Source organism: Eurypyga helias, unplaced genomic scaffold (assembly GCF_000690775.1).
Source record: "Eurypyga helias isolate BGI_N326 unplaced genomic scaffold, ASM69077v1 scaffold41434, whole genome shotgun sequence".
Taxonomy (NCBI): domain Eukaryota; kingdom Metazoa; phylum Chordata; class Aves; order Eurypygiformes; family Eurypygidae; genus Eurypyga; species Eurypyga helias.
This window is the reverse complement of record NW_010248886.1, coordinates 380-25,876: the sequence shown is the minus strand read 5'-3', so window position 1 is coordinate 25,876 and position 25,497 is coordinate 380. Positions and strand designations below refer to the sequence as shown.

General features: G+C 38.2%; 1 protein-coding gene across 1 annotated transcript; it reads left to right on the top strand.

Annotated features, from left to right (window-relative positions):
• Nucleotides 1–595: 595 nt before the first annotated feature.
• GLIS3 (GLIS family zinc finger 3) lies at nt 596–7,240 on the top strand (the record flags this gene model as incomplete). Its single annotated transcript, XM_010151201.1, has 2 exons — nt 596–792; nt 6,112–7,240. Coding segments are annotated over exons 1-2 (1,260 nt in total), but the record flags the coding sequence as incomplete, so codon positions are not given.
• Nucleotides 7,241–25,497: the final 18,257 nt, after the last annotated feature.

Genomic DNA, 25,497 nt, shown 5'->3' with positions numbered 1-25,497 from the left:
CCTCTCCCCACACCTCTGAGCACTGCTTGGTTCCAGCTACCAGAGAACTGCAGCCTGTGCACTTCACTACACCAGACCTATTGCAGGGGTTGCGGTTTGCATGCATGCCTGCAGTCCCCCTTGCTTTTTGGGTGGCTAGTGTAGGAATGATGGAAAGGCTTGCAATGGCTTGGAGCTGTTGGGTTTGTTGGGATTCAAGGCATGGTGGCATTCCCGCAGCCTTTTTGGGTTCTTTCTTCCCTCCTTCAGAGAAAGCTCCACTTATGGCTTGGCTGTCCCTTTGTTGAGGGCTGCTTTGGTACCTGGACTCTTCCAGTGGCATTTTTTCTGATTTATCTTTAGTTTATGTACTTAAGCAGGTTTTTAATGTGCATAGTTTATTTATTCCCTTTTAGAATACTGCTTTTTTGTTTATTTGTTGCTCAGAGAAGTTTGCAAAATCTTTTTATTGGTCCCCTGTTACGTCCTCATCTAAAGATACTCAGTTCCAGCCACTCTTCCTACGTTGCAAAGTGACGTGAGCTCACTGTCCTCGTCATGGGTTCCTGGGAGATGAATATTAACCTGCCTTGTTTATTTTTTAGGAGGTCTTGGTTATGGACCCCAGTGCAAGTCCATTGGAAAAGGCAGCTGCAGTAATGTAATAGTCACCAGCAGTCCGATGACAGTTCAACAGCTGGGCCCTGTTTCACCTCCTGCTATTCAGGTTTCAACAACATGCAGCCAGAGCAGCCCTAGCTTACAGAAGTCTATGGATGCTTCCAGTCTGAGTGCTTCTCCATCAGATATAAGGTCCTGAGTTACTTTTTTATATTCAGTACTTTAAAAAGAGGGCATTTTGATTATCCTGTAGTTTAAATACAACCTTTCTGATGATTAAAATGGCATAAGTGATTCTGTGTTATGGTGTGGGAAATTTAATTCAACGCAATTTAATTCTCATCAGCTATAGTCACACAGTTTGGATCATTGAAATCAAGGATGAAGTTTGGCCACACATATTCTATGTTTGATAGGGCTTTCTTGTTAGATAAAGATTTTTATAGTCACTTTACTATATTTTTGTAATAAGGACAGGAAATGTTATGGGGGATGAAAGCAGAAATAATCCACCTGTTACATCTTCAAACAGTGACCTGTTTCAAGCTTACCGTGGTGCGCAGAGTGTGATGTTGGTGCCTATCCAGTAACACTAACATGAGACAAAACAAACTTAACTGCCCTGCTAACATTCCTCTCTCTTCATCAAATACCTTTGATTTCAAATTATAAAATTGTTTATGTAATTAAGTTAATCAGATCACTTTTTCCCAGTCTGCACTGAGCCAGCAGTTAACCTTATGTGTGTTAGACTTGTTTCCCTGAAAACTTGTCCTAGCTCTGGTGGGCAGTTCAGTGAAAAATATGACCTCTCCCTGAAAATGTTGCCTTTTTAGATCACTAAACCACAGATACATACATGTTATTTCATTTTTAAATGCTTAAATGTCTTTTAGGATTATGGCTATGACTATTGCCATGAATGAAAGGAAAATAGTTATTTGACATTCTCAATACAAACACATTAAGCACATCCCTGGATATTAGTTAAACACCGAGTGAGAACACATCCTGATGCGTTACTTCAGAAGCTACGGTCCCACTTTTGTGGATCTGACTCGTGCAACATTTCGTAACTGGTCTTATTTACAAAAGGCCACAAGAGTGTTCTCAAAAAAGTTTGTATTTTACTATATCACTTTACTGCAAGCCAAGAAATGTTCTTGAAAAAATTAAAATTGATATTATTTAACTGGAAGAAAATCTTGCTTCTGTAAGATAGTTCGTGATATTTCTGTCACTTGAGTGGTGAAGGCAGTCCTCTGGGACAATTTAGAAAATTAATTATGCTTCCTATGTAAATGTGTCAGAGAAATCCATCCCGTGTTAAGATGGTAACCAAATCCAGAGACATGCGTGCCTTTGAGACAGAGCAAAACTGATGATATAAAAATATCATTAGGTAATTATTAAATACTTAATAACTTGTAGGTGTGCCTGTATGGTTCCAAACATTTATTTTTATCTGAATGTGTGGTTGGGTGTACAATGTCAGTACTGAGTTTTACATTTTTGTTTTTATTTTAAAGAAACATTTACTAAGGGCAAACTGAAGTTGAAACTCTGCCAGAATCAAGGCTCTAGTGTCCCTAGTCTCTTTTAATGATTTATCAGTGAAGATGTTATAAAATCAGTTTGTCACATAAAGAATGTCCACTTCAGCAATTTTGCCCCCAAATTGACTATTTTATAGGTCAGAACAAGTTTAAAGTCAGATTTTGATTCACAGATTGTTGAAAGGTTATTTATTTATTTATTTATTTGTTTGTTTATTTTCATTTGCTTCCGCAATAAAATGCATTTGCCTAAACTGGTTGCCTAAGCTGATTCTATGATGGTTCATGGACTGAGTACCTTCTCTGGGTTGTATCTCTGAGGCCTCATGGACTGTGGTCTGGCAGCTCAATCCAAACCAGATTATTTGACGAATTGACCCAAACCAAAAGGTCTTGATTTTTGCTGATGGGAGAAAGAAAAAGTTGGCAAAATTGGAGTTTTGCCACAGATAAAATAAGATTTTGGTATGTAGACAACAGGGGATAAAACCTTCCTGATCTTTTTTGAGCGTTTCCCAAACCTTTTTCAATGTCTCCAGTTATGCTACTTGAAACCAGATGTAACACTGCTATTTACTTTGATGGAAGTCAGAAGAGTACCTAGGAAAGTGCAAAGGATTCCTGGCTAGTAAGATAGTAAGACTATGGAAAAAGATATGAAAACATAGTTTTTACTCTTACATGTTTATATGTAAGATTCTGGGTTATAGTTGACACTGTGGCCTCTGTACACAGCGGGAGAATAAAAATTAATTGCAGGAACCTCTTGTAAATGTTCATAACAGTTCTGGTCCAAACTCAGGTTGGTTTAGCTTTCAATAAGATGTGCCAATTAATACCATCTGAGAATCTGACACAGTGTGGTATAGCTGGCCCTTCATTTTCATTTTAAGTATATTTATTTTCTCCCAGAAAACTACTTAAGACACAGTGTGGACTGTGTTTTAAAGACATTTTCTTTGTTTTGGGAGCTTGAATGATTGTTACTCTTGAATTTAGAGGCTTGAGAGCCAAACTTGTTCAGATTATCTGGCTCTTACTTATTGTATACTTGAAATTCTGGGCCAACTTTCTATTTTTTGTTATGAGACATCTAAAATGGAGTTTTTCTTCGGCTTCGCTGATGGGTATGTCCTTTTGTGTTAGGCATTAGTAGCTTTTTGAATGACACTGGTCCTACTACGCATCTGATTAAAATTCTTGACATTACAAAAATAGGCTTGTTATAATGATGCATGATTTTTCCCCCTACTTATAAAAGAGAAAGTAAAAAATTAAATAACCACATTGCCAAACCCCCCACTACCCCATTTGTATTTTCTAGCTCTAAATATATATAGTCTACTATGGAAAAATCGTAACTTACTTTTCTTGCTCTGTTGAAGACTGTGCATCTGTATTTGGGGTCATAGCAAGCTAACATGATTTAACTGCCCTATAATGAGCTATGCTTTAACAAAGCCCATTGATAACAGACCCAACAGCCTGAATCAATATTTTTTTTTTTTTAACAAATAATTATCCCTTTAGATCTAAATCTTACACAAGATAGACCTGATATGGCAATTCAATTTTTCTCATTTCTCTCAACACAATCTGTAGTCAGCATTGTTGATTGTGCTTTTCTTCAGTGCTCTGATTTGGAAGTGGCATTTAAACCCCAATGGAGTAATATACCCTCCAAACAGTACACTATAGTGACACAGTCTGAACGGGCTGTTTCTTATTCTGATACAGCAAATCAACCGTCTGTTACAAAGCAAGTATCTTGGGCAGAGGAGCATTTACCCATCTATCCCATAGCTCATCACAGCAAGGTTGGTTGACCTTTAGAACTGCATTTTCAGTGTTCATGAGCTATCTCAGTTCACAGACGTAGCACCTGCAAACTGCTTCCAATCTCCCTTAGCCTGTGCCAAGCTTTCTGTCTAGACAGAAAGGGGATGAGAGGGCAGCCACGGTGCCCTGAGCACGATTCCCCTTCTTCAACTCTTTGGCAGTGACTGGACTGTGTTGTTGCAGCACGATCCATAAATATCGCCATATTCACTGGGAATATCTCCAGAGCCATTGTTTAGGTTCTGTTCTTGCTCTTCTGGGTTGACTGATGTTGTTTTAAATGGGATTCAGATCTCCAGTTTTAGCCTACCACCAGTTCTTAAATTAAGTAGTTTCATGTGTCTCCACCAAAGCCTCAGTAGCTGCAGTAGGACTGTTATGCAGACATGTGATGAAACTATGAGCCTTAACTGCTCTGTGCCATAGATCCTTGTTTCCTGTTTTATAAGAAAATCTTGCAGAACACAGAAGTAACTGCAATATTGCTTACCCTGAATAGTCATAAAAACTTGCTTCCCTATTAAAAAAACAAAGAAGCAAGTAAAATAGGTGTAAGTACCTCCTCAAAGGTGCTTGCTGTCACAATGTCTGTGTCAAGAAAGAGATGGGATTTGTTTCTGCTAATTTTCTTCATGGTACATACTTCCTCTTCTAGAAATTTGAAGTTTGTAGCAATATAAAACCTTGTAGTAAAATAATTATAAATAACTGACTATAGGAACTTACTTTTGTAAATAAGACCATATTATTTCTTGCCTACGTGACTGTTCCTTTGGATTATTGCATGTAAATATTTCATACGCTGTTTACTTAGACCCTTAAGAAATGTTTTTCAGCACCTGGTATTTAAGGTACCTATTAGCACTTATTAGCTGCCTTTTTTAAAGTTGATTTGACATCTTGAAGTCTTTGTATGATAAGAGGAACTATTGTGTATCTTGGTTTTCTATGTGAGAGGTTGAGAAGCAGTGATTGACTTGTCCATCTTTAAAAATTAGTTTTAGATTTAGAAGAGAACCCAGATTTCCTATATATTTGATCCCCTATTAAAATTCTGTGCTTCTTCAAAAGTATATTGTGAAAATAATAAACCCAGGAATTAATGTCAAAAACATAAAATGCAGAGACTTCTCTGTCTGTGAGATCTCCAAGTTTATCTAGATACATAGCTGGTTCTTCCTACTGTTAGAGCCCCTCAAAAATAGAAATTAATATACTGATAGCACCACTGGCCAGTAGGGAAGCCAGGTCTGCCAAGATGGGAACTGAAAACCTGAAAGACACAAATCCGCTTGGCTTCTCCTGAGCATTTTCAGCCATGAATCAGGGACCCTGATGTCCTTGTATTTCTATTTTATACCTTTCTGTAGAAAACAATATTGTTACGAGCTTATAGGTTTGTTGTTTGGGTTTTTTTTAAGCTACCCGTAGGACATTTCCAGCATAAACAAGTTTCATAGTATTTCTGTGAAACACTAATGATAACACCAAGATTACAGTTTTGTGAAAAATTTTGATTGCTAACTTGGAGGCAGATACATCATCAAATCAAAACTAAATAAAGCCCTTCAACCAGTTTTTCTACATTATTCATTTATTTGTTTTGTAAAGTTAGATATTATTTTTATTTATAAACTTGAGCTATTTCTGTAGGGAATACTGTTTGTATGCATTACAATTGCAGAAGTAATTAAAGTTAAATATGTATTCTTTATTAATCAGTTTTCTTTCTATTCTTTGCCAGCAGAAACAATAGTCAAATCAATACGAGTTTCATACAAAGCAGGAGCATGATGCTTTGGCTTCAGAAGCCCAAACCAATTTACACCACAGTTGATGAAAAAATTTGCATTGAATTCTGCAGTGTATCAAGAACCTTTACAACAAATTTTCTTCAAAATCTTGAATTTTTAAAGATGGTTTCCTAAGTGACCTTGTAGGTATTGCCTGTGTATGTCTGCTGTACTTTAGCTGAAAATGCTGAAGTTGAATCCCAAAAATTAGGGAGAACTTTTCTCATACGTAGCCTTTCTTTAATTTTATGTATTTGTGAAGATAGGAGACCCACTGCTAATTTGTCTAACTGCTTACATACTTTATTGTGCCTTTATTCCAGGTTGCTCGTATCACGTGAGTCTCTGGCCTCTACGACGTTAAGCTTGTCAGAAAGTCAGCCCACTCTGAGCGCCAAGCAAGAGTGGTCACATGGGTACAGGACACTTCCTTTTGCTCCTCCTGACCAAGGTTTACAAAATGGCAGTGAGCTGGGGGACTCACTAAATTTTTCACCTGGAACATCTTTGTCCAGTACCTCCATCTCTAACTTGTTACCGTCCTACTTATATGGCATGGCCAATAAGCATTCCCCTTACTCTAGTCCTCGCCATTCCTCAGTCCGGTCACAATCAGCCTTCTCCAAAAAGAGAGCACTGTCTCTGTCTCCTCTGTCTGATGGTATGGGGATTGACATCAATACAGTCGTCCATACATCCCCAACTTCTCGGGTGGCCTACATCAGCAGCTCCAGGACATCACCAGCAGATGTCTCCTCACAGCCTGAGGTCTATGGACATTTTTTGGGAGTGAGAGGAGGCTGTATACCTCAAAGTTGCTCTATTCCAACCGCCCAGAAAGGCCTTCTCATGGCTAATGGCAACGCCACCTTCCCAGGGTATTTTGAGGATGAGGCTGGTGAGTACCAGCAGATGCAGCAGCTGGAGCAAGCCAGCGTGGAGATGGCTGCCACAAGCAACATGGTGACCCAGCAGGCCGTGCCACCCGCGGACAGCCAGGCAGTGGGCATCCTGAAGAACGAACAGCTGGATGACTTCTCTGGCCAAATGGCTGACATGCTTCCTCCACCCTTGCTGCTGCCGCCACCACCCCCTCAAGGGCCACCCCCACCATACCATGCTCACCAGCACCGGCATCCACACAGCCTCCCCAGCTGCATTCACCCACTGCCTCTGCCTCCTTCTGCCCCAGGCTCTTTGCTCGATGAAGATGGTGAGCTAGACGACTTCAGTAGCAAGCATGGCTGTCGATGGGTTGACTGCAGTGCGCTTTATGACCAGCAAGAGGAACTTGTGCAGCACATAGAGAAGATCCATATAGACCAGAGGAAGGGAGAGGACTTCACTTGCTTCTGGGCAGGGTGCCCACGGAGGTACAAGCCATTTAATGCCCGCTACAAACTGCTCATTCACATGAGAGTCCACTCAGGAGAGAAGCCGAACAAATGCATAGTAAGTCTGAATTCTGTCTCTCTTAACAACAAAAGGCTATTACTTATGAAAATACGGGGCAGTTGTAATTGGGCCTTTGTTTTTCCAGGTTAATGGTGTGCTTTTCTAACTAGTCTATGTGAACGAATGACTTGCTCCATCTTTCCACCTAGATATAAAGGAAAGGTATTCTTTAACTTAACACGTCCTGACAGATAGGATTAGTCAAAATTTTATTTTCTGGGTTTATAAACTTTCACTATAGACTGAGAAGGCAACGTGATAGACCTTCATAAAGTAAAACTTACGTACCATCAGTACTTGAGTACCTGAATGAAGGATACATGTGGGAGAAGTGCTACAGAATAAATGGCACAAATTATCCTGCAATATTCTTGCATTGTGTCTGAGGATCTTGAATAATGTTACCATGAGAAACTGAGATTAATTGGATGTTTTTTAAGGCTGTTGTTTGTTTCATTTCTAACAAAAACCAGACCTACAGCCTTTTTTCCATGAATACAGTAGGAATAAAGCACATAACAATTTTTCTGTTCACAGGTTCTAGCAGTGACCATTCAAACCTCAGAGTCATGTTTTTCTTGCTGTTTTTCTTAGGGTCACTGCAAGTTAGTCTCACACATATGTAATCACATGGGGTAGCAATCTAGCCAGTAAGCCCTAGAATCAGTTTGGTTAGATGCCAGTGAACCATCTATAATGTCTGTAATTCAGATTCTTGATTGGCCTTACATATAGTCAGTATTTTGGATGATTAGCTTACCCTTACTGAGTCCTTCTTTTGTGTCAGCAGAAAGCAGCCTCACTGGTGTTTTTTCCAGTCTTCACCATAACCTAACAAACAATGAATATATAATTTCTAAGAATAACTGCTGATTATTATTCACTTGAAAAAAAAACCTTATTTGTTTATATGTTGTGAAATAGAAAATGGTGCTAGGAGTCCATTTCACTGTGTGCCTAGTTGAATAGTTTTATTACAATGATGTAGATGTTAGCTTGTACGGTAGAGGAAATACTTTTGTTTCACTTTTCTTACTTCAAAGGGCCAGTCTCCTTCAGGGAGGGTGCATAGCTTCCCACATTTCTCTCTTAAATATACAGGACCCAGTAGAGATTGTGACACGACACTTCATCCTTCCTTTTTGTCACACTAGAGCCTGAACTCAGGCTCTCTGCTATCTGCATTTTTTTTTTTAATTCCATAATACTCTTCTTTCCACTCTCCAGACATACTGGATCAGAGTTTTAATTTCCTCCGGGAAAATCCCTCCTCAGGGATTTCTCGTCACCTCTGTGGAGACAGGAGAAAAAAATAATACTGGGAGTCACAGAAGTGATTTTTTAAGGGATTAGCACATGGGAAAAAAGGGGGTGACACACATCAGCAGATGGGTGTGGATGGGCAACAGTATGAAGAAAGAGGGGAGGAATGGTGCATGAGCAATGAGAAAGAGTAATACAAGTACCCAGGGTCTTTGTAGTAGGAGAATTATGAGGAGGGATCCAGTAAGACTGGGGAAAACATTGTGTTAGTAGCAGTCAGTAATCCCTACCGTCCCTGTTCAGAAAGGATGATGCCTCCTTGAGGCGCCCTTAGCTTTGAAGGAATCATCATTCACTGATAATAAATATGTTAGTGTTTAGGTGGATAAGGTTTTTCATATGATAATGGTTTTGAGATTACTAAACCTAAATGTAAGTGTGTGCCAAGTCATGCTGTGCCACAAAAAATGAGGTGCTTCTCCAAGACTGATTGCTTTCATAAATATTAAAAACTGTCATTGATTTTATGGAAATACAGCAAATATTGCTGGATAGTACCAAGAGGTTTGCATATCAGAAGCAGCAGCCACATGCTTGTCTTGCTTTCATGTTTAGAAGTATTATGGGCTGTAGAAATATTCAGGGTTGGCATGGTAACCCTCATAATGTGGGTATACATCTGGAACACAGGTCCTCTTTCTTGGGACAGGCACACAGAATGGAGTTCTTTAGCATGGTTTGAGTGAAACAGCTTGCTGCTTTCTTCCTTTACCATTTCATGTGTTTGGAAAATGGAAAAAGGTATTTGGGTTTCTAGTGCCAAGGGGCCATGTTCTGAAAGTCTCTTAATATATTTAGGAACTGTACTTGAGCCAGACTTCATGTCTTTTTCACCAGGCAGTGGGCTTACAATCATACCAAGACAACTGAATGTTTTTTAACTGAGATTTTAAGTGAGGTATTAGTGAGAACACTTTGGGCAAGATGATCATGAGGTATGTTTCTGAAATTAACAAAAAATGATGCAAAAGAAGTCTGAAACTTTCCACCAAACCTGTATGAAGTTATGCATTCAAGTTATAAACCGAAACAATCCATTCATAGTCTTTATTTGTCCGCCTAAGGTCTTTCTATAATTTATTTCCTGGTTCTGCGTGTAGGATGCCTCTATTATAAAGTAACAGTCTACATCTACTGCAATTTGCAGACTAGTAAGAGGCAGTCTGGTAGACCAAGCAGGGAAGGAAAAATGGCAAACACACATCTATTATGTCAACCAACCAGATAGACTACAGAGAACAAAGCAAGAGTAATAGGTGTTTTGGAGTAACTACCTTAATGTAACTTATCAAGTATTATCAAAGGCAGCCAGTTGCACTAGTCACCTTAGTGAAATGATGCACTGGTCATTATATGAGCACTGTATGTGTTGATGGTTCCCAACATTTGGCAAAAGACTATCTTCTCATTAGGCATAGATTGCAATGGGTTCTAGTCAGTATATTTATCATGCAGTACTTCTTTCTGTACAGCCGAGTTATAAAAGTGTATGTACTGTGTTGTATATCCCAAAGGATTTCTGTGATATTTCAGCAGGCTTTAAAAGGTTTTAGTAATACAGGGTCAGGTTTACTTCTAAGTTGTATTGTCCTAACACTAATGGAGATAATGCGGAATGCACAACTAATTATGAGCTGAACTTCATAAAATCATTTTGGTGTTCTCTGTTATCACTCTGTGATGATAAAATCATATATTTGAGAAGAGACTTAAAGTACAGCTAGGACTACAATACTTCATGTGCTTATAGTTAAAATCAGAGACAAGTAGAATATTCCTTTGACCACAGCATTTGTTTTCCCACCTCTGAACTAGTTTCTATTTAACCATGTAACAAAAATGCAAAGTGACAAAACTATAGCTACAAGCGTTACTCTAGCCATTAGTTCCTTCTTGTTCTGAATGAGCAGTGTCCTTCGATTCTGGAAGACAGAAGTGTTGTAGTGTGAGTATTAATCAGACAGCAGCACATAAAAACATGTGGCTATCAGCGTAATCAGATCCAAACTTAAATTCAAGCATTCTTAAGGTTAGAAACTCAGAACATACTTGTGTCTCAGTACAAAGAAAATAATTGCATACTGGTTTTCTGTCAATCAAGATCTTTTTTCCGTCTTTAACTGATACTGCTGCCAAAGCTGCATGATCAGATTAGGTCTTGGAAATTTGATCCAATATACTTATTCTGTCTACTAAAAAATCATGGTGTTTTTTTCATTCCCGCCTCTTTTTAAAAGGTTGGTTCTGAAAAAGATGCAATATAATTTTAAAAAGCATGGATTTCATGAAGTACCGCATTTTATTTTATATGGGAAAGCCAAAGTAGGTGACTGTGCTTGGCCTTGCTTTATTACATGGAAGTGTGTGAAGTTGAAGTGTACCTGCATGGAAGAGGCCTCACTTGAAGTTCACTTGTCTGGAATAGGAGTTCAGTAAGTAGCTGTTAAAATGTATTAGGCACCGTTACTGTTCATTAAAACATATTTCAGGTTCTATTCCAACTTACTGCACCTGGAATGATTTTTTTTTTCCCCAGTGCCCTGGTTTAAAGACTAAACAAAATTATTCATGACATGGTAATACATATTTAGTGTCTATTCCTAAACTGCTTTATATAAAGCAGGTATGGCATGTTCAAATGTGGTGTATTTATTTATTAATCTATGCCTTAATTTGTACTTCATTGGAATAAGTTGAAGAAAAAGTTGAATGAAAAATTGATGTTGAAATGCAGGCAGTTAGTACGCCAGTGGTTGAGATAAAATCTGTAATGTTTGCCAGCAGTTACCACACAATAGCATCTGAGGTTCCCTCAGACTTCCTCTGGATTAGGAAAAGAGAGAGTTCCCAGTAGCTGTGGAAACTCCACAGTAGCAATTGGCAAATGCTGACCTTTTGCTCTCTTTGGCTGTACCTGTGAGCTCGTTTTCTACTCAGTGTTCCTTTATAGTAAGCATTTTTGTACTTTTCAAATACAGCTGCAATGAGGTACTTAATTAGCCTTACTGTAATGATGTGCAAACAATAAGCTTAATATATTTTTGGTGGTGTAAATAGCAACAGCATGTTGTTAGGGATAAATTTCAGGCTTTCTCCAGTTTCATTCAGGTACGCTAGGAATTCATCCTTTTTTGAAACTGAATTTAATCTTACTGCATTCTGTAGGTTCTAAGCTTTAGTACAATGTCATTAGTATTTTAAAGTGTGGGATAGTAATACATATACTACACTTTTTATCACAACTGCTTGATATGAGTAAAACCAATAAAATTGCTATCAGATTTGAAGCAAGATCCATTTAACATCTACTAAATATCTGAAATTATCCCCCAACACACCAGTCTACTAAGTATGCCAAACTGAAGGTATTGTTAAAACAAAAAGAGCATAAAACTCAGAACATGTATATATTGCTTTTTTGAGACACAAGTAAACATCTTAGGGTGAGCATGAGTATTCAGATGTGTGTGTGCTATTTGAAGAAATGTGCTTGGAAGATGGTGTTTGAGATGAAATTTTGATTAAAACCAGAAATATGTTCTGTAAAAATTATTCCAAAGATGGAATCTTTTTCCCTCTTCCAGCTTTAGCAGCATGCCTTCATACAGTGTATTAAATATGGCAAGTACCATATATGTTATATACAGCGCATGCCACTGTTTCTTAATGATAAGGAAAGAACATACCAAATCCTATATAGCACAGAAGTCTTGAAAAAATGGAAACTATAAGAATTCTTTAATTTGTTTTTGCTTACAAGCTTGCCGAAGAATTTTTCATTATGCTAAAGTAGCAACTGAGAACCTAGTCTTAAACAGTGTTAAAAGAACATTAATTTAATTGTAATTAATTAAGGTCAAGTTTCTGAAAGTTAGAAAACTTCGTTTGTAGTTGCCTATTGCCCATTTTTTTTACTAATTCAGTGAACTAACTAAACCAGAAATACCATGGGAAAGGCAGAGATGCATGAGAAATTAGGCTATATCATAGTGTATAAATACAGAAAAGCTGGGTGTTAATTTGCAGCCATAAAGCTCTGACTTCCTAACTCTTACAAGTTTGTGTAGTCTTAGTAACCTACTGGCTTTGGTTATGATGTTTTAGCTGCTTGAAGGAAAAACAAATTATGAATTGAGGGTGTGCCTCCCGAAACAGCTGAAACACATGTGATCACATGGGATGGCATCTAGCCCAAGCTAATAATCTTAACTTTCAGCAATGGTACTAATGCTCTTTTAATATTGCTCTTTCCATATGAAATACATAATGCATCCATGGTTCAAAATGTAATGATGTGTGCTTTTCCTGTGGCTGCTTACAACTCTTCCACTTGAGTTGAGTGAGGACCTGAAGGCTTATGGTATCCAAAGTACTGACCTTTAATATCAAAGCATCTCTTTATGCATTCAGAAGTGCAAAACAAACTCCTTTCTACATGCAGATGTAAAGCGGATGACAGTAAAAAAATGGTAGCCAGGGAACCATATTTTATGTTACAGGATAACATTTATGAAACATCCAATTTTATTCTTGTTCACCTAATGAATAATTTGATTTTGATTTGATTTTCCTGTTAAGTATTTAAACCAGCTTTTTACACCTTTTGGCTTAGGTATTTGGAGAATTTAAGACATATCTTTAATGATCTTTTTCAACCATGTTTTAGTTTTAGTTTCACTGTAATCCAGAACATGACTGTGGAATATCCAAAAATAACAATGAACATTCCTAATTATACAAACACATGTTTGTGTGGAGAGCATTCTAATTTATTACCTCGCTGTTCTTGTGGATAGGCGCAAATATTATATTTTATTTATTTTTATTTCCCTGCAGCATGATTTTAATGGAATATTTTTGAGATCTTTTTTCATTGCTGTATAAAACTATAAAAAAATGGTAAATTAAAGAAATGAAGCACTCAAAAATTTCATCTACTTGAAATATGGAATCCCAAATCACACTTTGTATCTGCCAAACTTTCAGTTTCAGAGAACGTAGAGGATGGTTTTGGTTTTGTTTTAGGGTTTTATTTTTGTTTGTGGGGTTTTTTGTGGGGGTTGGTTTTTTTTTTTAATACTAGGGTTTTCAACTAAAAACTATTTGAATTCAAATCTGGGGCGCTAATGCTAAGGTTGTAGTTTTGGAGCATGTCTGTGTGAAGTATTTGGAAACTGGGTTATTCTCTAAGCCATAAAATCTTAAAAGATAACTTCTGCTCTTTTCTGCCAATTTTATATGCGTTTTCAGCATCCCTCTTTGGTTGATGGCTGGACCTGTATCAGTGAGTAAATTATGAAGCTTTCCATTTACTGGTAGAAAAACCTAACAACAGCTGATGGGGAAACAGTAGATGCAAGTTATGATACAGTCTCGACAGAAACAGACAGAAAGGATTCCCAGAAAAGATGATTAGGTTTTAAAGAAAGGAAGAGAGAATTAGACTGAACTACTTCATTGATCGTACTGTACTGGCAGTATTACTTCTTCAGAAAGAAAATAGAGTTCTAAGCAAGGGTAAACACACTGTCACCCTTTATTCAGGTGGCTGACACTGATTTCCCAAGGATTAGAGGTTTAAGTAATGCTTCTGTGCATCTGTGGAGAGCTTCCTAGACATCTAGGCTGAGGGAGTTGGGCTTGTTCAGCTTGGAGACCTTATAGCAGCCTCCCAGTAGCTGAAAGGGCTCAGCATAATACTCTAAAGAAATTCAAAGGATAGATTATAGAGGACTGGAACATAGGAAAGTGCATACTAGTTCAAATCCAGGTTCTAAACTAAAAGAGAGTAGCTTTAGACTGGTTATAAGGAAGAACTTTTTGCAATGAGGATGGTGAAGCACTAGAACAGGTTCCCAGAGAGGTGATAGATGCCTCATGCCTGGAAACATTCAAGGTCAGGCTGGATGAGGCTTTGAGCAGCCTGGTCTAGTGGAAGTTGTCCCTGCCCATGGCAGGGGGGTTGGAACTCAGTGATCTTTAAGGTTTCTTCCAACCCAAACCATTTGATTATATGATTCTGTGACCTAAGTCTGCTGGTTTATCTGTGAACATAGACTTAAAAAAAAAAAAAATTATGAGAATTAAGCATCTTAGGACAGTCATTAGATTATTTGTACAGAGTAATTAAGAAATGGAAAAATGCCACATACCTTTTTGTGTAGGTAAGATTGCACTAGTTAAATATTTTGCCAACCAAGGCAAATACATTCTGAAGCATTTGGACATGGCTCAGGTATTTTTTTTTTTCAGCATTCTGATTTAGTTCTGATTTAGTTTAAGATATTTTTGACTTAATGTTTAAAGGAATCAAGAGAAGGGACTGGTACTGTGAATTTTTAAAGGGTAAGTTGCACAGCAATAGTCTCAGACAATTCAGTGAGATTCTTCCAGGCAGAACCCAGAATTCAGTGACACACAGTTCAGTGATTCCACTGAGTTCAGTGGCGTGTCTTGAACACAGGTTAAGACACTAGTTTAAGATATTTTTGACTTAATGTTTAAAGGAATCAAGAGAAGGGACTGGTACTGTGAATTTTTAAAGGGTAAGTTGCACAGCAATAGTCTCAGACAATTCAGTGAGATTCTTCCAGGCAGAACCCAGAATTCAGTGACACACAGTTCAGTGATTCCACTGAGTTCAGTGGCGTGTCTTGAACACAGGTTAAGACACATATTTACATAGAATCACAGAATCTTTTAAGTTGAAAAAGCCTTTAAGATGATCAAGTCCAACCATTACCCTAGCACTGCCAAGTCCACCACTAAACCATGTCTCTGAGTGCCAGATCTGCCCGTCTCTTAAACACCTCCAGGGATGGTGACTCAACCACTTCCCTGGGCAGCCCATTCCAATGCGTGACAATTCTTTCAGTGAAGAATTTTTTCCTAATATCCAATCTAACCCTCCCCTGGCACAAAGTGAAGCCATTTCCTCTCATCCTATCACTTTTCACTTGACAGAAGAGACCAACCCCCACCTCTTTGCACCCTCCTTTCAGGTAGTTGTAGAGAGAGATAAGGTCTCCTTTCAGCCTCAAGAACAATAACCCATACAGGAAGGAAGATAAGAATCATCTTGATTGACTCTGATCCCTGAAGCAACTCTGGTTTTACTGCCATAGTAGTCCAGATTAGCTGAGGTGTCATTTAGCAGATGCTAAAAGCTTGTGTAATTTCACAGACAGGTACTTGCAGGATAGACTTCCAAAGGACTTGGGCAGTATAAGGATTAAGCACTGTGCAGAATATGATTATAATGGATTCTCCCTGTAAATGGTTTAAATAAACTTCTTGGGCAAGGATATTGCCAATATAGAAATGCAATTGCTGTTAAACTTGTGTTAAGAGGGCTTGAATAACAGCTGAACAGATTTTTCTGAACAAGGCTGCATGGAAACAGGGAGGTCTCTTTGGAAGTAGTCACTGTGAAGGTGCAGTCTGTGTCTCTGTAGAATGCTGAACTAATCAAGAAAAGGAAATTGATGAAGAGGAGCTGGTGACGATGCTGCGACTTTTGTCTAGAAGAATTGTGGGACTTGATTAGCTATGTTCAATACATCTGCATTTGCTAAATATTGATATAGCCACATGGTGACTGTTTTCTATCACCTTTATCTACTCAGACTGATTGTTTTTCCTGTCTATTAAAGACCATTTTGATGCTTTCTTACCATAATTTTTAAGGATATATAGCAAATTTATTCCATGAGTACTCAGCTCTTGAGAATGAACACACATTATTACCAAGTTCAAGATCACAAGTGAATCATTCTAGAAAAATGTCACAGTGGTAAATGTTTTTTAAGAGCTGTTTCTGCATGAAATGTTCGAATGTAATGGTCTTCATCTGTTCATGAAGCAGTGTGCTTGATACAAAGAGGTGTTATAAATATTTTCCGTCCCTCTCTTTTCTCCCTCTTTCAGTGCTTTCTATTGGTCATCAACTGGCACAAGCTCAAGGAAAAGATGACTATGTGCCTTTATGGGTACTCTTGGTACAATTCTATAAATACATTCAAGCAAAATGGCTCTTTGCTGTATTTTTTACTGTTTAATATTTGCAGAATTGCCTCCAAGGTTAATCATATGTAAACATGAAGCAATGCCACTGTTCTTCAGGGTCTGTCGTACTGCTGATGGATGTATTTTCCTAGTAACATTTAGATTTCTGTTTTAAGAAATTACACCTATGCATCTTATCTGGGCCAACAATAAAAAATCAATTATTTTAATTAGGAGTCATCACATAATAGAAGAGGCAAGGCTTCTGTTGTTCCATGAAAAGCCTGCTTGCAAAATTGCATGGATTTCTTTCCACTGCCTTTACATAATGGCATGACAAAGTTTAAGTCCTGTTATCTTACGGTTTCTAAGTGATTCAGATACACTTATCGAACCTTGTTTAAGGTATGTGATGGTAATCTGTTACAGAAGGTGGTGGATGTACGACTGGACAGGAGGTCTGCTTTGTTTGTTTAAAGAGTGGGCTATGCATAAACTGAATTAAGGAATATTTATGTTGAGACTGCTGAGATTGTTGAGAGTCCGTTTTGAAAAACGTGCCACTGTTGAGAAACAGGGCTGCTTAGCTCTGACTGACTCACAAAGGCTTGGTTTTTGAATGCCTGGACAAATGTTGTCTGAATCCATTGTGTAAATTAACAATATGAGCTGCTAATTTGTGATACTGAATTTATGTCTGCAGCAGTGAAGCAGGTCAATTACCACATAACTTTTCAAGGAAAGAGACATACCGATTGAAAAAATACTATAGAAATCATTATAATTGATAGCTCTGCAGGCAGACTGATTAAAAATATACAACGTATCACCAGTTAAACCTCCAACCGTTAAATTTAGTTAATCTCTGTGAAGCCTGGGTTAGGAACATGGCATTTCAGTGAATCAATGGAGAGTTTGGTTCCAAATTAAAAGCAAGCCATCAGCAAGATTGTTGATCTGTTTTAATTGTGATAAGGTTTTCCAAAGTCTGTGATGTGTGTTTGTGAAAACTGACATTTCCTCTGATGGCAGAGGTCTGCTACTTCTGCTTCCAGTTGTCAAGAGCTGCTGAAGAGCCACTGAGTGCACAACTAATCTTGAATAAGGAGTCTGAATTACCACGTCTTGAAAAACACTGATGACCTCTTTGGAAACTCATCTTCTCCCCTCATTCTTCAGCCACCCACAGTGAAAAGCGTGGAAGTTAATTTTTAAATTTTTTTTTATACTTATCAGTGCAAGATGTGTAGTGGTCATGTGTTGTAGCTAGTCTTTGGAAGACTTGGAAGACATCAGAAAGAAAGATTCATAGCAGGTTGTGTTGACTAATACTAGTTCTTACACTTCTTTCATTGTACTTGTATCCAGTTATTTTTTTCTATTATGTAAGAAGAGGTAGGTCACTGTATCTATCACCATGGGCTTTTGCAAATGAACTAAGGATAAAGTGTTAGTATCCTTCTAGTTTATGCTGTATTTTGCTGGTGTGACTGGCTCTCTGTTCCTATCCAGCAAAAAATACCTGACCACAACTCTCTGAGTGTGAATATCGAGCCAGTTCTTTATCCACCAAGTGGTGCACCTGTCAAATCCATGCCTCTCCAATGCAGATGAAAAAAAGAATTTAAATGTGTTACTTAAAGTTGCACAGGAAGTTGTGAAGTATTCCACCTGTGCAGAAAAGGCGCGTATGTTTTGGGAAGGCTAAAACAGTATATGAAACATATCTGTCCCTGTTAAGGAACAGGCACAGTGTGTTGTATTTAATTTAATTTAATTTAATTTCATTTTTTTATTTGAGTATTTTCATCTACATAGGCCTGCGAGATAAGATAAAATACTCTGTTCTGAGGCTCTGTCTTCTGCTTCTGGTCATACCAGTGTTACTAGAAATATTTGGTCATCTAAGCTTCTTTGAGTTGTTGATATGAAGAGGTGATGAACAACATCTCAATTTGGGAAAAAAATACTGTCATTTTTTTCATTTGATGATATAATTATATACAAGATTTTGTAGTGTCAGAAGATGAGCTAATCTACAGATACGGACATTCAATTTCAAATAGTTGTATTACCACAGCTTTGCATGTTACTGTCATTCTGAAAAGCCAGGGTAAATCATAATTTCTGAACATTGAGGATGAGGTCAAACATGAATTTTATGTTGCATTTGGAATAGGCTGGTTATATACATATGACATGCTACAACTCAACCAACAGTAATACTAATTACAAAGTGTTAGTATCTTGGTGGCTTACAAGTGTACCTGTTGACTGCCTATGAGAAGGAATTGTAAAACATCCTGGGTAGTTTTCAGTAAGACTGATTTTTAAAATGTTTGTATGTTAGCCCCATTTTTTGACAGGAAAATTCTGGTGCACATTGTAATTACTAGAAAAAAAACCCACCTTAAAAACTGAAGTATTTTTTCCTAGCTAATCATGACCTTGTAAAATGCACTTGAATCTATTAAATTTATACATTGGTTCCCATGGTGAAAAAACTTAATCTTGCTATAAATCAACTGTTGATCATGGGTAAGAGCTTTGTGGCTCAGGTGAGAAATGAGATGGAAGGGTAGGGAAGCAGCAAAGACCTTATCACTGTCCATAGAACAAAGATACCCAGGGTGTGTCTGCTGTATTTTCTGTAGGGTGTTGAGCACTTCACAGTGCAATACCTGACCGTCCTTGAATGTGACCTCCTGGGGAAAATGTCATTAGCACTTGAAACAACTTAACTTGTGGTACTCAGGACATCAGGTGGATTTTATCATGCTACTGTTTTATTATTCAAGAAAAGTTGAGATGCATCCCAGCAAGCATGCAGGTGTACAGTACATGGTCTGAATGCCTATCTCACAAGGGATCCATCCCAGGAAACGTGAAGATTGGCCTCATTGGCTTTCCACACAAGTGCATGTGTTAGAATTAGAATCTGGAGCTAGTTGTGATGGATGCCCCATCCCTGGAAGTGTTCACATCCAGGTTGGAGAAGGCTTTGAGCAATGTGGAGCCCTCAATATCAGAAGGATATTGACCACTTGGAGCGAGTCCAGAGGAGGGCCACGAAGATGATCAGAGGGCTGGAGCACCTCTCCTATGACGAAAGGCTGCGAGAACTGGGCTTGTTCAGCCTGGAGAAGAGGAGGCTCCGAGGAGACCTCATTGCAGCTTTCCAGTATCTGAAGGGGGCCTACAAGGGTGCTGGGAGAGGACTTTTTACAAGAGCCTGTAGTGATAGGACAAGGGGTAATGGGTATAAATTGAAATCAGGGAGGTTTAGATTAGATACCAGGAAGAAATTCTTCACAGAGAGGGTGGTGAGGCACTGGAACAGGTTGCTCAGAGATGTTGTGGATGCCCCATCCCTGGATGTCTTCAAGGCCAGGCTGGATGTGGCTTTGAGCAACCTGGTCTAGTGCAAGGTGTCCCTGCCCATGGCAGGGGGGGTGGAACTAGATGATCTTTAAGGTCCCTTCCAACCCAAACCATTCTGTGATTCCATGATCTGTGGCTCTATGATTCCATTAATTACATTCTCATGTCAAGAAGCTGTTTATAAACCTGTTTTGCGTAGCTTTTCTTCATAAGGTGTTTGTTAACAGACACTATGGTTTTTGAGAACTGTGATTTCAGAAAGCTCCATTTTTGTTTGTTACGAATATCTCTTCATAAAATACCTCGTGTAAAACATGCTGGCTCCATTTGCTGCCTACTAGAACAGCAAATGAAATATCTTGGCTACTTGACAAGTATATGGTTAGTGGTAATAAAATATGTTAGCCTTTGGTTTAAGTGGTGATGTTTCATAATACCCACATGTTGGGGAGGATCTCAAGTTTTATTCTCCTCTGTTTGATGAATTATACCTTCTGGTATATGGATGGCAGAACATTAATTACATTTCTAGAGGTGTGTTGAAAACTAACACAGGTTTAGGCCACTACAAATAACTAAGTTGCAAGACACTAATTCCTTCATAAAAATAACAGATATCTTTTGAGAACTTGGATGATTCAGAAATATTTCAACAGGAATCAAGTCCCAAGTGTCACCATACTCACTAAGAATAACTAAATCTGACTGTGCTAGAGCTGTAAAGAAGACTCTAATCTCTCTAAGCTTGCACTAAAATTCCAATTGGCAACTGGATTTGTAAGTTTTAAATAATACCAAATTAACAGAACAGCGTATGTTGTACTGTCACTGGCCTTTTTCTAATAAAAATTACTGTTACAGCTTAAATATGTCATTAGTTTTTTATACTAATCTCATAGTATTTGCATAACAAGTCTTTGCTTTATTAAGATATTCATCATGTATTTTCCTTTTTTAATATAAAACCTGCTATCAGTGATATGTATTTTTAAATGTGGATTTTTTTTTAGTGGTGCTGTACAAACCCATCAAATGGTAGCCTTCTTTTAAAAGGCATTTTAAGTTAGCTGTATGTAGAAGAAAATACCTGTGTTTCACAGGCTGATAACCTCTCAACTAGAGAACAAAAACGACTTCTCACTTTGGGCAACAGACCATCAATAGGAATGACAGTGGTATGGATAAGTAGCTTTTCCTCATTTGCCGGTTTACATCTGGTAACTACAAAACTCAACTGACTCTGGAGTAGTATTGATTGCTGACTTTTTAAGAAGACATGCCTTCATTGTGTTTTGTCTGTTGAAAGAAATGCTGTAAAGGCCTCACTTTGCAGTCAATTAATCTGCTGGAGTAATTTGTTTGCCTGATTCTGTTGCCAGATGTACTATCCAGGTACAAGCCACTTTTTGTGGTGGATAAAGAGACTTAGCTGATAAAGCAGTTTATGATGTTTCTCTTCTGTAAAGTATATTGATCTTGCTCACAGAAAATGTTAGTACTTTCTCATTTGTTTGAATGGTACCTCTATTTTTCCAGTAAGTGTTGTCTTTGACTTAGATCTCATTAGGATTATGCCAAGGTCACTGTGCCATGTCAGCTTAATTACAGCGGCTTTCAAGCTGAACAGTTCTGACTCATAAATAGGAATTCAGAGTCAGGTAAATGAACAATCTGAAGTCTCTGAGCTGCATACCATGCCATGCTTCGCTCTTTGCAGTAAGATGCAGAGTGAAGACAGTGTTCCTTGGCTCCAGTGAACTGCAGCTGATGTTCAAAAGCCCTTGTAACAGGGTTAGCCCTAAGTTGCAGTTTTTAGTTGTATAATTTTAAGCAGTTTAGAGATCAACAGGCCTCTGTTATCCCAGTTGAAACTTGTATAACAGTGGTGGAAAGTGTGAGATATATGTTACCCTAAAGGAAAGGCATCTGTTAACAACAAAGTGACTTGTCCATTGCAAGCAGTGAAGTCTTAAATGGTTCTAAGCGCTCCACAGGGGAAAAAATAAAAAAAAAAAAAAAAAGGTCCAGCCATCAGGTGAAAAGTCCAGTTCTTAAGGAAAGGCATAAGCAGCCTGCACTTTTTCCCCAAGGGTTTCCATGTGCTGAAAACAACCTTATTATAGTTATGTCATGGCATGTATTATTGCATGTGTTGTTGCTCCAAAATCTTAGATCTTTCTGCAGCTGGATGATGTGACCTACATAAGTATTCTGTTTGCACTGAAGTCAGCTCCCATTTTTAGTGGTCTCTGTTTTTTTTTAAACTCTGTGTTTTACGGAACTGACATCCACATATCTTATGGATCAGACTGCCATGTGCATTATATATATATAATATATAATTGGCTTTCTTTTGCACTTCAAAGGTATTTTTCAGTGGTTATCTAAACAAACATCAGGTATATGTAATAAAAAATGTCAGAATTAAGAGGAAAACACAATACAGCAAGAAACAGAATCTTTTTTCATGCATTCCCAAATAGGTACATCAACAGTGTTTATCATTTATGCTTATAGTCTTAGTGTTCATTCAGATTTAAGCAGAATTAACTTGGGTGGTTTTGAATACAGGGGAGATCAGAGAAAAGTGCATTTTTCCAGTCAAAGAAGAATAACTTTCCTATTATCCCTAAAGTTAAAAATAACTGAAGTTTCTGGGAAATCTCTGTTGGCAATAGTCAGTCAGTTCTAGTGGTCAGACCTAGGCAACAATGAAAGGTAGAGCTGGATATCCGTATCAGTTTAAATTATGGTCCAGATCAAAGAAACCAGGAAATCTGTTTTCAAAAACCTCATCAAAGGCATCTGGCATCCAGGGGCTGAAACCAGCCAGCTGAGGAGCCTGTGCTGCAGATTTGGATTTGGTCTAGAATGGAAAGCTAAGCAGACCATGGGCAACTAGTTAAAAAGCACTAACTGGAACAGAGCAGTAAGGGACTGTGATTCCTATCCAATAAAGGATGAAGACTGGTGCAGGGTAAGCACAGATTAGGGCTCTGCAGTGGATGAGGATCTCCACTGTATTCTAGGGGCTGTATCCTACAAACTGTATCCGGGTTGTTCCAGACTACTCTGTCAGCTTTACAGGCTTGCTCCTCTTCTCCTGGATTATTGATTTGTCAGAGCACAGCTGTGGCCAGCTGTATCTTGGTTATTTTATTTAGGTTGGACTGTTCCTAATTAAAAAAGAGACTTTGGCATTGTGTAATTGATGCCTGGCTGGGACAGATAAAGCACTGAACAAAGAAAGAACTTCTTGAGAGGCTCTGAAGATTTCTGACAAAGCTTTCGCCTTGGCCTCAGTTTCTCAGCATATCTGAGAATTGTGCTTTGCTGTAGTGGTTTGCAATCTCTTAAGTGCCTAGCCCAGGATGAGAAAATGCACTCTACAGGACATGTGCCTTACCTGTTTCTCAGCTGTTTGCATAGGTTTGTGTATTCTTATTGTGATGTATGTGGTAGCATGTTGTAGGTACAAGTCTGAATGTAATAAAAAACATTTTAATTGAGGGTGAAGCAGAAGATAGGTAGGTTCAGGAATTTTTTTTTATATTTCATCTCTTGAATTGATTCTCAGTAATTAAACTTGCAGGATGGCTATGGAATGGAAAAGAAAGTATTGTGTCCTTTAATTTGAAATGCACATGGCTGTTGACTTATATTATTAAAATACAAGAATTTTTCCAGCTAGTTTTGGGTGCAGTTCTGACCTTCTTTTATGAAACCAGCAACAAAATAAGCCACTACCATGCAAATCATTAAAGTCTCTTTTATCAAGATACTATGGCTTGATTTCATTTACTCTGGAGTTAGATTGATAGATGAAAAGTTTCACAATTACTTCAATACATATTAAGTATCTAAACTCCTAGTTAGCACATCAGATACGAATGGTTATTACTGAGTATATTTTGCTATGCCTGACTTGGTGATTGACAACAGCAGTGCTTACATGTTGACTGATGATGGTCAACCCTGATCAGCTTGTACAGTCCATTGTGCCCTGATGCTTCCTGGGACACTGATCAAAGTCCTGTGAATCTTTCTAATGCAAAGAGTTATTCATTATACTCCTCAGCACATTCTTTCAGAGGACTATCAGAAGATTCAGGATTTCTATAACAAATTTGAAGCATGTAGAATAACCCCCTGTCAGAGTTGTTAACCTGATATTTCTGCATGATGGTTTTCAGGAAACTAGTGGCTAGTGTTCCACAGAGATGTGGAACGTCTTTGTTACTGTATATGGCAGCCTGGATCTAAAAAAAAAAATCTTCTCAAAACTTAGTATCTAAGGAGTATCTTTCTGAGGAGTCCACTATGCAAAGGTGTTGAAGAGAAAAGGAGAAGTAGCCGACTGTGCTTGCAGGATATTCATTGATGTTTCCTTCTTCAGTGTTTCTGACTCAGGTTTATGAAATATTAAAATAGGAATGAACATAGGTTAAGACAGAAATCTTAGTTCTCTGAAATAACTGTCATTGCACCGTCCAGTTGAATATGTTTAGCTCTATAATTTTCCATCTGCATGAACAGAATAATTTAGGACTCCTTTTGCAAGTGATGTGAAGAATAGAATATATAATTTTCAGAATCTCTTCCAAATGCTGAATGGCAGCACCAGGTTCGGTAAGTTTAAGGGAAGATTTGCTGTGCATCTGACATCACTGCAAAAGTGGGTAAAATTAGGTGAATTTCTAGCCGCCTTCTCTGTTGCTGTTAGAATTTTATATTCACAGTGAAGAGAATACAGTCTCTTCTAGGAGACGGAGGGAAAGTGTGTGTACTTAATTGGAGGTTTAATTCACATGGGCAAAAGCAGTGACATTACAGCTGCCTTGGCACACATGGTAGTTCCACCCTGCTGTCAGAGCTGCTCCTTGACAGCAAACTGTGCCTCTGAGGGTAGCAGTCTTCCCTGCGGAAAGACTCAGAAAAGGGGTCTGTGGTCCTCAGTAAGCTCAGGGAAGTCTTGCAAGCATAACTCCTGTGAAGGAGCTGTAAACAGCATGAGATTTGCAACCAGGAATCGCTGCTGCTTCTCTGGGAGACACTTGGTCCCACAGGCTTTAACAAGAGGCTGCTGTCTGCCATGACTTCCTGCATGTACCTAACAACGAAAACAGCAGCCAAGTAGGCATGCTTTCTTTTAAGGCTAAAACCTTGCTCGCATGCTTAAGGGAACTTCAAGGCTATGTTAATAGTGCCATCTGGTGACATTGTGTGCAACAGTGTGCTACTTCTGAGGCAATGCTGGATTTTAACATGATTTTTTTAACCCGTGTATATGACAGTGTTTTCTGCCATGTTAATAAAAAAAACCCCTAATGCACTAGATTTTCAAGCATCTTTTGTTCTTTAGTCTCATGGAGTGCTTTTGAGGCAGTTTTCTTAACTTGAAGACAGTTCTGTAGACATGATGACAGGACAAAAGGTCTGTAATGTTTCCTTGGCTGGTGATTCCTCTTTTTTAAGTTGGATTTGAAATGTTCAAGAATAAGCTAAATGATCCCAAGGTATACTTGTTAACTGTGTAAAAGATACCA